At 39.5% G+C, this 12,980-nt stretch overlaps 1 protein-coding gene across 1 annotated transcript; it reads left to right on the top strand.

Annotated features, from left to right (window-relative positions):
* The first annotated feature begins 1,584 nt into the window (after nucleotides 1-1,584).
* ap3s2 (adaptor related protein complex 3 subunit sigma 2) lies at nucleotides 1,585-12,977 on the top strand. Its single transcript, XM_044190121.1, has 6 exons — nucleotides 1,585-1,792; nucleotides 2,764-2,855; nucleotides 3,483-3,594; nucleotides 4,696-4,767; nucleotides 10,036-10,143; nucleotides 11,879-12,977. Exons 1-6 carry the CDS (start codon nucleotides 1,724-1,726, stop codon nucleotides 12,002-12,004), a joined length of 579 nt encoding a protein of 192 aa, XP_044046056.1. The 5' UTR covers nucleotides 1,585-1,723; the 3' UTR covers nucleotides 12,005-12,977.
* The last annotated feature ends 3 nt before the right edge of the window (nucleotides 12,978-12,980 follow it).

Genomic DNA, 12,980 nt, shown 5'->3' on the forward strand with positions numbered 1-12,980 from the left:
TGACACTTATTATACAGGTAAGAAAAGATTTTCACCCTTGCTTGCATGCAGAGGATGGACAAAAACGCTTGCCAATACAATGATTTTACTTTGGTGAAGAAGTTCATGATGTTTGTTATTTGTGGACACTGTCAGAAGTGTTAATTCAACCAGTTAGGAGGCCATGGTTTGTAATGCGGTTGAGAAAGAACTCCTTCAAGGGGGATGGGGGTCTATTTATAACCGTTGTTCCTTTTGCCGAATACAATTTTTCACATGTATATTGATTTTTGAGACCTTTTGCTGCTACGTTACGTCATTTTGGTTTTGATCAGATTCTCCAACTACTGTAGATCACAACAACGAAAGGTGCGGCTGGTGTGACATCACTGCTTTGAGATTTCAAGGCAGCGTGAAGCAGCCGACAAAGGTACAAAGGGTCCAGTAATTACGTGGTGCCTCAGTTGCTGGTGCATTAGTCACAAAGACTGCAACATTATGTAATGTGATGGGAAAAAGTCTCAGCGAACTTCTGATGAAACATGCAAAACACAGAAAAAGAGAAAGCGAGAGAAGAGAGAGAAAGAGAGTGTAAGCCCTCATCAATGTTGACACTTCATCAGACACTGACTTTACGACGCTACACACAGCCTCAAAAACTGTCTCAACAAAGACTAAATAATTATGAGCTTCACTAAACTGCTATACTACAGGGCTCCTGTTTTATATTTTATGGCATCTAAAGTCTAAGCACGTGTCATGTCAGTGTGTTTTGAGAATAGTGGACATACAAAGAACAATTCTACTAATGTTTATACAAAGCAGGGACACAAAACAGTTCATATACTGCATTTTAATATTTTAATAATTACTTCATATTGTGATTTGATAACTCCAAAGAATAGATATGATTAAAGCCATCTTGATATGTGCTCCGTGATGATAATTTGATTGAATTTAAGCCACAACATATGCTGTCAATTCAGGTATCTCTACATTTATCCAGCCACATTTTGTCCAACACATCATGTCTGAACTGTGATTTTCTCAGAGTTTTTAGGGTGTTTCTGACTGAGGTTGTGTATATTGCATAACATAATACACATTTCACCTCACATAGGCTACACAAGAGATATTGACAACATTTTGATGAAAGAATCAAGGCTCACGTTTCAATGAGTGCATTAGTATCCCAATTTTGAGCCTTATCCTGGTTTTGATCTTATTTGGGAAATTATGTTTACATGGAACACCATCATTATCTCAGTCACTATGTTCTACACCAACAAAGAATGTTCAGAAACTTGGATATTGAATCTGGCATGCCACGTTTATATCCTTGTTTCTATTGGAGTACTCCAGGTAGCATATCCAGGTTTCTCAAAACAGAGATAAGGGCTTATACAGGTTTCAGAAACCTGGATATGATGTTTACATGCGCAAGACATAACCCGGACACTCCAAAAACCTGATCATAACCAGGATACTAGTGCGCATCTAAACGCATTATAGACTGTCAATGAAACGCACTCAATGACCTGCCCGGAACAAAAGACTGGAGGTGTTTGTTAGAGGCCGACTGCTGAATGTGGAGACGCAACCGGATGTAACCAATTAAGTCATCCGGCAGCTGAGCCTAGCTGAGAGGACGTGAAGCCCTCTAGCTAACGTCATCTAAACAGTCAAAATCTTAACATTTTAATAATCACTTCATATTGTGATTTGATAACTCCAAAGAACAGATATGATTAAAGCCATCTTGATATTTAACAACCACGGGAAACCGCGGCTGATCAGATTCTATCAGTATTTTGTAAGTATTTTTGGGGTTGCTGTTCAAAACATTAGCATTTTTCTACCGCTGTGTCGGATTAGCTTTGGTCAACTTAATAAAAACATAATCATCCGCACCACAAATACCAAGGTCTCGATCGGTGTGTGTTGTCTAAAATGTTGGTCAATAACCAAGTTACAACTTACAAATGGCGTTAGCTGATGCTAGCTTGCAATGGTGTAGCATGGGGGGAGCAAAGCAACAAACCACATAGCTTATCCAGCCACTTTTCAGTTTCAGTTCCCTCCTATTCAGGCAAACTTCTCTTTATAGCATATTTTAAGAATGTACACCTCCCTTAGCAGTACGGGTGGAATTTAGTCGTAGGTATGATTTCGCAGAGATAAAACGCGTAACCTTTTATGCTTTGTACAAATACATTGTAACTACTTGCTTATTGGCCTACTTAGCTAGTAATCACTGACTAGACGATTGACGACCTGTTCTGTTCCCTTCACGTCCTAGCTTATAGCTGCAGGTAAAAATTGGCCTACGTCTTTCACAAAGAACAATGAAGCGAATGTGAACATTAGGGATCATTAATAATAAGTCCGCCCCAGTAAGTGTTGCTTAGGTAGATACTGTTACAGGTTTGCGTGATGGTTATGGTAATGAAATAAGTCAGCGGTCACACTTCAACATGACAGAGGCATTTGGATCACTGTACTTTGTGATGTGACAGAACTGATTTGTTGGGAGATTCACAAGTAACCAGATACGGTGGCTATCAAGGATCTCATCTTAAACATCAGCCCTTTTCTATGATGTAATAATATATTTGTACCTGTTATCTATGAGTGGGGATTTCAGAATGCATGAAAGGCCTTCTACTCTATCAGCCACCTAAATGTTAAAAAATAACTCAAAATGAAGGGTGGAGGGAATTTATTAACCAAACACAGACTTCATTTCCTAGAATGGCTGGCAGTGTGTAACATGTTTCCTTGCAGGCGGAGGACATGCAGCAGCAGATAATTCGGGAGACTTTCCATTTGGTGTCTAAAAGAGACGACAATGTCTGCAACTTCTTGGAGGGTGGAAGGCAAGTATTGCTGTTTGCTATGATTCTGCACGAAAATCATATTTTGACAAGTGAATAACTAAGCATGTATTCATACGATGCGCTACAATCAGAAAAGCTGCTGCAACTGAAACGTTTGTCGTGATTTTTTTTTTTAATGGAAAGACCAACTTAGTGTGACAGCTGAACACGAGATTACGTACATTTGGAGACTTTTAAGTTTATGTTGGCAGAGGCTGAAAGGCAGACCTGTAATTTGAGTTACGATGTGTTATGACATTATGACAAAACTTTAAAGACTGACTACTGTAAACCCTGGGCCACGTTTGTGGGCTTCCTCAATTTGGTTTGATGTTGTTACAGAGGCTGACTTCACTCGGCAGCAAAGATGAGCCGTTGTTGAGCAGCTGACTGCAGATGCAGTAGCATGACTTTAACCATTAGATGGAGGCAAACCCACAACAGTAGACTTGGTCTCAGTCACTTCTTTTCATTTCTCTAATCAACTCATTTACATACCTAACTCCAACTATTAATTTTATAGCGTACATTTATTTGTATGACCAAGTTTCATTCCAGCTGTCACAATTACACACATAAAGCTAGACCTGAATTTCCTTGTGAAATCACATTTTTAACTTGTTGCAGTCTCATCGGTGGCTCCGACTACAAGCTGATTTACCGGCACTACGCAACCCTCTACTTTGTCTTCTGTGTGGACTCGTCTGAGAGTGAGCTCGGCATTCTGGACCTGATCCAGGTCAGCTTCTACTTTATTCACTTGCTTCCTAGACATATTTAATGTGTGGTTTTTGAAGTAAAATCACATCTCCCATTTTTCCACATCACCCTCTGTTTGCTCATACAGTGGTCCAAGCTTGAAAAGAAGACACTCGGCCTCTCCCTTGAGCTGCTTAACAAGCTCCTTTCCATTACATTATGCTGTATTTGATTCATTTTTAGGAAACAGGGATACATTTTGACCCTTTACCTCCTTACTTGTTGCCTTTAAAGCTGGTGATCTAGGAAATTAAACTTTACTGTTGATCTCAATGGAAATCTTTCTGGATAAGACCAGTCATGTACTAACAAAATGCAAATGAGGAAACACTGATATCACACATACAGGCTGTACAGACAACTCAGTCTAAGTTATCACGAGAAGTGCTGATCCAGTCCTTTTTTTATCAGAGCTGAAATCTGGTTTCACATCTTTGTTATACCTGTGGGGAAATGTTGTTGTACTTGTGGCAGCACAAAGAGACATAACTCATCCACACATAAAACAGTTAGTGCCCTACAAAGTTAAGCAACATCGGTATTAGGCCTGGGAGTAAGTGAGTCAACCTTCTCAGCCCTCCCGCTAATCACTGACATCAATAAAGGAGAATTATGGCATGTGGAATAAAAGACAAAAAGCACCTGCTGGATGGTAAAGATTGAAATTCACAGAATAGGGGTGACAGCTTTCTCCTCTACACTCTTGTTCGTCAGTATTACATTGACCAAACCAACACAAAAGTAGGAATAACCCGTAAAAGTATCATGTTTGCGGAATCCTTAAAGGTGCTCAGCTTACAGTTTTTGATGACTGATCCCACAGCTTAGACCCAAATGTTTTATTGATCCACCTACACAGTCTCACTCTTAACTGCCATTGATATTGATATTATATTTAAAATCAGTCACCACCTCTGTAGGTTTAGACATTTTTAGTAAGAGGCATAAGTCATTGCACCAACCACTGACATCCTGCAGGTTTGGACCATGACCAACATTTGAATGGGTTCACTCTTCTCTACAAACAGGTGTTTTATTTGAGAAGGGAAATGTTTGACAGTCCACATCCTCTTCATTGTAGGTGTTTGTGGAAACGCTGGATAAATGCTTTGAAAACGTCTGTGAACTGGACCTCATATTCCACATGGACAAGGTGAGTGGGGAACGGGGGGGAGCCTTTTCTATCATGGTCATCTTCAAGTGTTTCTTCTGCACGTTGCTACTGTTTGGGCCTCAGTGTTGAGCTCAGAAGCATGCAAGTAGCTTTGACTTAGACATGGATTAGCCGCACAGTACGACCTGCTGAATTATGCCCCTTTCCAAGTGTCAGAACAACCTGCATTGTTGTTTTTAACCAGTGAGACAACAACTCTCCAACAACTCTTGCATGTGATGCTAATTTGCTGTCAATGTAGACTTCACAATAAAAGTATTACAAGAAAATTCTCCTTGAACTGTGTAGCAGCTGCAGTAAAAGAGGTTACTCATGAGGTTACTCATTTACTGCTAGTGATTGCCGGTAGATGGTCAACTTCTACATTAGACAGGGACAGGAACTGGGGGACAGGAACTAGGGGGGGGGGATGAAGGCCTTCAAAGGTTTTGGAAATAGACATATATAGACATGGGTCATTGAAAGTGCATGCAATATAATTTGTGCAAGAATAGAAATTTAATATTTTGATATTTGTTTTTTACAACAACATTTGTAACACGGCAGCACAGGTTGAGAAGTGTTCACACATTCTAGCCTCTCTCTCTTTCTAATTGTTGAGCTTCTGTAAAGCCTGCTTGTTCTCATTAGAAAAGTTCTCAGTGTTGTAACAGTAATTAACCTTGATCCGTGTCTCAGACTATGCCGTGTTGGGTCCTTGAATTTGAGGGAATTGGACCTGGAAAGTCCTTGTTGATGAAGAATTTGATGTTTAAGAAGGTGTGGGAACCATGATTAGAACATTTTCTTTGCCACTATCTGTATATAACACATTTACACACATGTGTATGTAGTTGGCCAAATTCACAGGCAAAAACGCTTGTGTACAGTGTTTGTACCATGAAACATGTAGCCTGAGGTAACCAGCATCTGTAAGGCTATGGGAACATTTAGACCTTTGCACACCAAGTCTGATATTTTCATTAAAAAATGTCGAAAGTAACCGCATGTTTACTCCATTATGTTTACTGTACGCGTGCCAACTCCAAAACAGCAGTTTGTTATAAATGGTTTTGTTTTTCATATTCAATAAAAGGCTCAGATGAGGGGTTTTTTGTATTTATGAATGAGCTGTAGAGAGACATGACCCCGAAGTAATGCGCAGTGTAGTCATGTGTTTTTGTCTTTCCTATAAAGCCAGCTGCTTTTCAGGAACAGCTGCACTGCTGTAATGGATCCAGTTGTTTTTGGTTTGTGGGCCCTAATATTGTATATCAAACTGGGCTCCTGACATTATACAGCAGATATTGAAAGAATAATTCTGCAGCTCTAAAATTCCTCCTCCTCTTAACATTTTCACCTTGGAAGTGAGAGAATCGCCAGTGCCTGAGTCAAGTCAAGTGTATGTATATAACACATTTCATACGACTCAGTGTGCTTCAAAATAAAAGCAAGCAAGAACAAAAAAGGCAAAAATCATGCATGACAAAAACATATATGATAACATATAAGATAAGGAGGTATTACACATATGGAAACATATAAGATAAGATTAAAAAGGTATTATCATTATTATTAAAAGGGGAATAATAATTATAATAATACTGATTGTATGATAAAAACTTCGCCTGTTAAACATCTAACTAAAAGCTTGCGAAAAAAGACATGTTTTTAGTCTGCTTTTAAAAGAAGACACTGACCTTAGTTCATGTGGTAAAGAATTCCAGAGAGTAAGAGCGTAATGACTGAAGGCACCATAAGCTGATTTTAGAATTGATCCTAGGTATAGTGAGGAGACCTTTACTTGATGATCTAAGGAGTCTGTCCGGTGTGTATTCAGTGAGCATGTCAACGATGTAGGAAGGAGCTAAGCCATTCATCAATTTAAAAGCAATAAGAAGTATTTTAAAATCAATTCTTTGTTTTACTGGGAGCCAGTGAAGAGAAGTTAAAATAGGAGTGATGTGTTTTAGTTAATACTCTGGCTGCAGCATTCTGAATAAGGTGGAGTTTATTTAACATCTGCTTTGTCAGTCCAGCAAAAAAAATTGTTATATGACAGATGTGTAAATGTTGGTAAACAACCTTTTCAAGATTTTTTTCCCAGGAATGGAAGGTTTGAGATTGGTCTATTGTGCTCAAAAACAAATGGATCAAGATGAATCTTTCTCAGCAGTGGTGTTATAAATAGCATGTTTGAGACATGTGGGTCAAGAGCACATGTTACAGAACTTAACTGCTGCACCACTTTTTGTAGTTCACTACATTGAATAAGGGGGAAGTTGGACAGAGTGCTGGCAACATGGCAACATGGCACTGAGTGGAAGAAGAGTGATCACACCCAGCAGCACAGGAAGCCACAATATTATTCCCAATATTGGAAATTTTATATTTAAAGAATGAGGCAAATTCATTACATTTCTCTGAAGAGTGGAGCTCAGCAGGTATTGGTCTAAGAGGATTAACCAGTTTATCAATTTTGCTAAACAGAAACTTAGAATTAAGAATGATTATTTTCAGTAATCATTTAAGAAAAGCAATACTTTCTAGATGTCTTAATTGCTTTGGTATATTTACTGAGCAGGTCCTTATAGATATTATAATCAACCTGTAATTTGATCTTACGCCACTTGTTTTCATAGGCGCAGTTACATCCATAATTTGTGTCACAGAAAAGTTAAAATTATCACCAAATTGTCACACAGAGACGAGGTAGACCTAACAGAGTTAGTATATGTAGCAATAAACCTGTCAGATGTGTCTGCACAAATTGAGCGTTTTTTGACAAATTTTAAACCAGGTACATGTTTGGTCATCCAAGCAACATTGAAATAAAGACAAAAGTGATCTGAAATCCCAACATCTAGCGTGCACCTTGGGGTTATGTCAAGGCCTTTAGCAATAACCAGGTCAAGAGTGTGACGCTGATTATGAGTAGGACCGGCAGTGTGCTGTATAAACCCAAAGGTTCATAATGTGTCAGTAAAAAGATTAGCAAAACAGTCTGTGGCATTATCAGTATGAATGTTAAAATCACCAGAGATAAGGACTGAGTCATATTCAACAGTAATTTTCGATAAAAGCTCACCAAATTCAGATTAAAAGCCTTTTTTTTTTAGCCTTGGAGGGTGGGAAACTGTGAGCACCAGACAGGGATGTACAGATCTGATTACCAGAGCTAAATACTCAAAAGTAGAGTAGGAACCCAATGAGACGTTTTTACATGATAAAATATATGAAAAAACAGCTGCAGCACCACCACCCTTCTTGTTAGACCTGGTACAGTGTGAAAATGAAAAATTAGATGGTGAAACTTCAATCAGTTCTTTCCTACCAGTTTCATCAAGCCAACTCTCAGTAAGGAGAATACAATCAAGCCTATAAGATCATATATTTAGTTTTTTTTAGTGAGGGATCTGACATTGAGGAGAGCCACCTTTAAGGAGCTTGCAGAATAAGCAGAATTGTCAACGGTGGCAGTCAGGCCTAGGATGGCTAGAGTTTTTTGTTTGAGAGTCAGAGCACACAGTGGCAGGACTCACACTGTTAGAACTGGGTGTAACAGTGGGAGGCACAAAGGTCTCGATTGAGTCTTGCCGTGGTTCATATCAGAATGAGATAAATGCTATAAACTGGATAAAATTAGTAGTTAACTGCTTTGTTCCCTTTCTATTAGGGTGCACACCATCTGCTCTGTACAGGCTTGAATTAGTCGAAAAGTAATCAAAGTTTGAGATGAAGTCATATCCTGCAGCAGAACAGAAGTTTTTTAACCAGTTGTGGAGACTGAAGAGTCGACTAAAACGTTCAGAGCTGAAGAGTTGGAATAGGGCCAGACATAAGACACATCTTCTCAGACACTCAGTTGTGTAGCACAGAGACTCATGGTCTGTTTGTAATTTACTGGAATTTGTAGCCATGAAGTCATTCGTCCCCATGTGCATTAGAACAATATTGACAGTTGGATGCAGGTCAATGTGAGTTGGAATGAGTTCAGTTAGGTTGACTACCTTGCCTCCGGAGAGACATTAGGTGATAGCACCAGGGATAGTTAAATGCCTAACAACAGAATCACCTACTATCAAAAATTTCCGGATTGCTGCTTACCACACAGCTGTTGTAGACGGCATGTTTTGGTGGAAGCTGGCTCACGGCGCTAACCAGGCTAGCAGCGGTCGTGCTCAGTGGATCCAGCGGTGCGGCCCCCCCTGGCTGGAGGGACCAAGGCCGTTCAAGGTTTTTTCTTGTAAAGTTTTTTTTCAGATGAGGGATTTTAAAAATATTGCAGGCTCCTGTTAGAATGAAGTTCTGTATTGTTCAGGCTACAACAAGACCTTATTTTCTCTCCTGGAGCTAAGCTAGAAGTGTTAGTGGAAACTGATCAGACACATCTATGGCCATAGATTGAATCTTCCCAGCAGGAAATTGATGTCATGTGGTGCAGTGGGGTTTGGCCTGAGGAATGTTTCAAGATGAAGCTTGGAAATATTTCTACTATAAAGAAAACCTTTTCCTTTCAGAAGGCTCTCCTAGCTGGACAACATCGACCAGCATAGCATTGTAATTTTTACACATATGCAGGATTTTAAAACAAACCTAGTCTGCCATGGTCATATGCAGATTAACACATTACAGATTTATGGTGCTTCACCAGTTTTAATATCTTCCCCTCATGTCACTTCATGCAGCAGTTTCTGATATAGTCCAATTGTTTTGCAAGGAGAACATTTGGGAATACAGTTTTATGGAAAACTATACCTTACTGATTTCTAAGATGTTCCAGGCATGATTGTTTCCAGTTGATCATCCTTAACCTCAAAGTAGGTCTGCAATAGAAGACAGTTAATGTTCCCTGAAATATTTTCTGCCCACAGGAATTCACAAAGCTAAACTTAAGAGAGAAATTGCAGCTGTCTCCTAGTGAGCTGTGAGTGAGAGCTGCGTTCCAGAGAGGACTGAACTCTTCAGTATTAGATTTTGCACCTCTCTCATCCCTTCTGTATCATTTGGTATAAAGACACAGAGATGAGCTGAGTTGCAAAACAAGACAGGATTGTAAAGTTCACACCGCTTCATACTGTTGCATCTGTCTGCATTGTGGATCCTGTTTTTAGTATTGAATTTTCTATCTGTTGGATTTGGCAATGTATCCTAAATGTTGAGTCACAGCAAGTGTGCAAAGAGACCGGTTTTAATGACTGAATTGACATGTGCAGTGGTGTACAGGCTGTCGCTGTGTATCAACTGCTGTGCTACGTCTGTCTGCAGGTCCATTATATCTTGCAGGAGGTGGTGATGGGAGGCATGGTGCTGGAGACCAACATGAATGAAATCGTAGCCCAAGTCGAAGTGCAGAACCGCATGGAAAAGTCAGAGGTCAGTCTGTTAGCCACATTAAAGGACCATGCCAGGGGTTTTTCATGTTTTAGGCCATAGACTACAACTTGTTTTAAACATCCCATTAGTGCTGACAATTTTTTAATGCGTATCATAGGTTTTTAGATAGATGAATGTGTTACTTTTGCTTCCCAGGCAGCCACACTGGCTACCATTCACTTTACTATTAAAATCAGACTTAGAGAGTCATCCATCACTGGCACTGTCAGCCTGTTTCAAGACCTCTGAATTGCTGCCCACATCTTGGATTCGTATAGCTATTCGTATAGCTAAAATGTCTGGTGCCCATTGATGCCTGTTTCCTGTGGTTAAAGAAACAACTGACCAATCAGAGCTTAGTAGGCTTAGTAGCTAAGAATGGGGACGTCAGCTTCCTACATAGCTAGCTAGATTCAATAAAAAATAACAAAAAAATAAATAAAGATAAGAGTTAATGAGACTGACACAGCTGGAAAAGTTCTTTCAAGTCAACTTATAGAAATAACACTTAAAAGAGTGCTCCATTGATTTAGCATTGCAGTCCTATATCACTGTCGGACTTATGATTGATAGTTTTTTAAAAAGGAATTGATGCAGCGGGACCAGAGAATCCATGCAATTCTTCTTCCTTGTCAAAACTTGGTGCATTACCCACAATGCAACTCGACCACTGACAGTTCCATCAGAGATTCAGATGCGTTATGCTAGTAGCTGTTAATGTTGCCTCAAGCCGCTAACCAGAGATTTGGAGCGGGCTTCAGAGGTCTGATAAGCTCACTTCTTTTAAACTTCACAAATATTCTGACTTGTAGTCTTCAGCCCCAACCAACGCTGACTCATGTGACATCACTCGAGTCAATTTATCAAACTTTACTCAGCTCCCTCTGGAGCCGCAAAAGGCTAAAGACACCTTTTTCACATATGCAGCAGTATTCCCCAAGACCTGTAAACAGACTTTGATGTGTAAAATCAGTGGAGTTCCCCTTTAAATCAACGTATTCCTGTGAAAAACATTAAGTTAACTGATCTAAGCAACTGCTCCCGCAGCTTCCAAGTCAACTAAAAATGACGATTGCAGGACGCATATGTCACTCGATACTGATTGATTGATAAGGGCAAAACAAATTAAACCCCCTCAACATGAACACAATGTCAGACTGAATGAATGAAATGGCAATTCAGTCAGGCTAACTCACTGTTGCTTTAATCTCCATATCCTTTTAATTTTGTCGTTTGGTAATGCAATTGAGGGCAGGGGCTGTTTTCCTTTTTGTTGCATTCAAGTGCTTTTCAGAGACTCCTACAATGTACCTGAAATTTGAGAATTGGCTGCCAAAAAGCATCACATTCGTATGTTGATTGAAAATGAAACTCTGAAAACAAACAAAACATAAATGTTGTCAAAAGCTTAGCATAAAGACTGGAAAGGGGGAAACAGCTAACCTGGCTCTGTCCAAAGGTAACAAAATCCACCTACCAGCAACTCTAAAGCTCACTAATTAACACAATGTTGGTCATGCTTTAAAAATGTTTGGCAGTAAAGTATGCTCAGTATGTTGTAAGTGGACTAAACCATGCAAAACCACTGGTACAGAATGGTTACTTTCATAAAATAATGATAGTAGTCATACAGGAGTTCGCATTATGCCAATAATTTTAAAGATGCTATAATCACATAAGCATTCCTCACACAGTGGCTTTAAAAGGTGTTTTCCATGTTGTTTTATTTTGACAGGGAGGTCTATCGGCGGCCCCCGCTCGCGCCGTCTCTGCTGTGAAGAACATGAACCTGCCCGAGATTCCCCGAAACATCAACATCGGAGACATCAATATCAAAGTGCCGAGCCTCTCCCCGTTCTGAACAGCATTCCAGCTGAGCTCTACAGGGCTGATGTACTACTGATGCAGTTCCCCTCCACCCAGTTCTGTTGTTAATACAGGGAAAACTATTTTATATATTATGTATTATGGAACCACGGCAGTTTATTCTCCCCCTCATTCTTTTCACATGGATGGGAGATAAGCTGTAAGTTATTTTTGAGTTCTACTATATACAATTTACAGATAACGCCAGGATTTGCACAATAATGTAAAGTTTGATTCTATAAAGCATCAAGAGTGATATTAATGTCTATGTATTTTCTGCTGTTCTTTTTGTTTTTTATTTATCCTGTTGATTTCCTACTCTTTCCAAAAGAAAAATGAACTCTGTTGGTCCAGTGCGTATTTTCCTGCACAACTCTTCTAAATCTCTGACATTCATCACCGGTTGTCCTGTCTAACGTTCCCAGTCTAGAGTGAGCTTTTGGACTCGGCACAGTTCACAGTAATAAGATCCTTTGGCTCTTGCATTGGGCTATAATTACTCAAACACATCTTTATCTCCTGTTCCAAGTGTGTGTTCATGTGGACTTGGATTAGACTCCCCTGTTTGGCTCTTGTCACAGTTTATTTTTCCTTCTCGGTAATATATAGTATCTCTGACATCCTTGTGATTTGTGAATAATATTATTGTTCTCCTGGGTGCACAGTGTGTTCAGCACGGCAAACGTAAATGATGTTTAGTTCTAGCCAAGTTTGAATGTGCTGTGACTATCTTGCCAACATCTGTTCAGAGAGGCAACAGACTAACTTTGACCTTTCTTGGTTCTAAGCGTTTGTATAAAGTGTGTTTGTGTCTTATTGGCTGTACTTAGTGGTCACATAGAATCAGCTTCAGACTGTCGTTTAAGATATCTGCTAGAGTTTTACCATTAAGTCCTGTCAAGGAAGGCGAATGTGTCTGTGTCAATGACATTCCATGCCAAGATAAATTAAATAAATTAAAATGCAAATCC

This window comes from Siniperca chuatsi, linkage group LG1 (genome assembly GCF_020085105.1).
Source record: "Siniperca chuatsi isolate FFG_IHB_CAS linkage group LG1, ASM2008510v1, whole genome shotgun sequence".
Taxonomy (NCBI): domain Eukaryota; kingdom Metazoa; phylum Chordata; class Actinopteri; order Centrarchiformes; family Sinipercidae; genus Siniperca; species Siniperca chuatsi.

What these genes read in the sequence shown, in the direction of transcription:
- ap3s2 (XM_044190121.1), top strand. Translation starts at nt 1,724, where the DNA reads ATGATTAAAGCCATCTTGATATTTAACAACCACGGGAAACCGCGGCTG. An exon ending in TCAGATTCTATCAGTATTTT is followed by an intron (nt 1,793 to 2,763) that starts GTAAGTATTTTT and finishes GTTTCCTTGCAG; the next exon opens with GCGGAGGACATGCAGCAGCA. An exon ending in TCATATTCCACATGGACAAG is followed by an intron (nt 4,768 to 10,035) that starts GTGAGTGGGGAA and finishes GTCTGTCTGCAG; the next exon opens with GTCCATTATATCTTGCAGGA.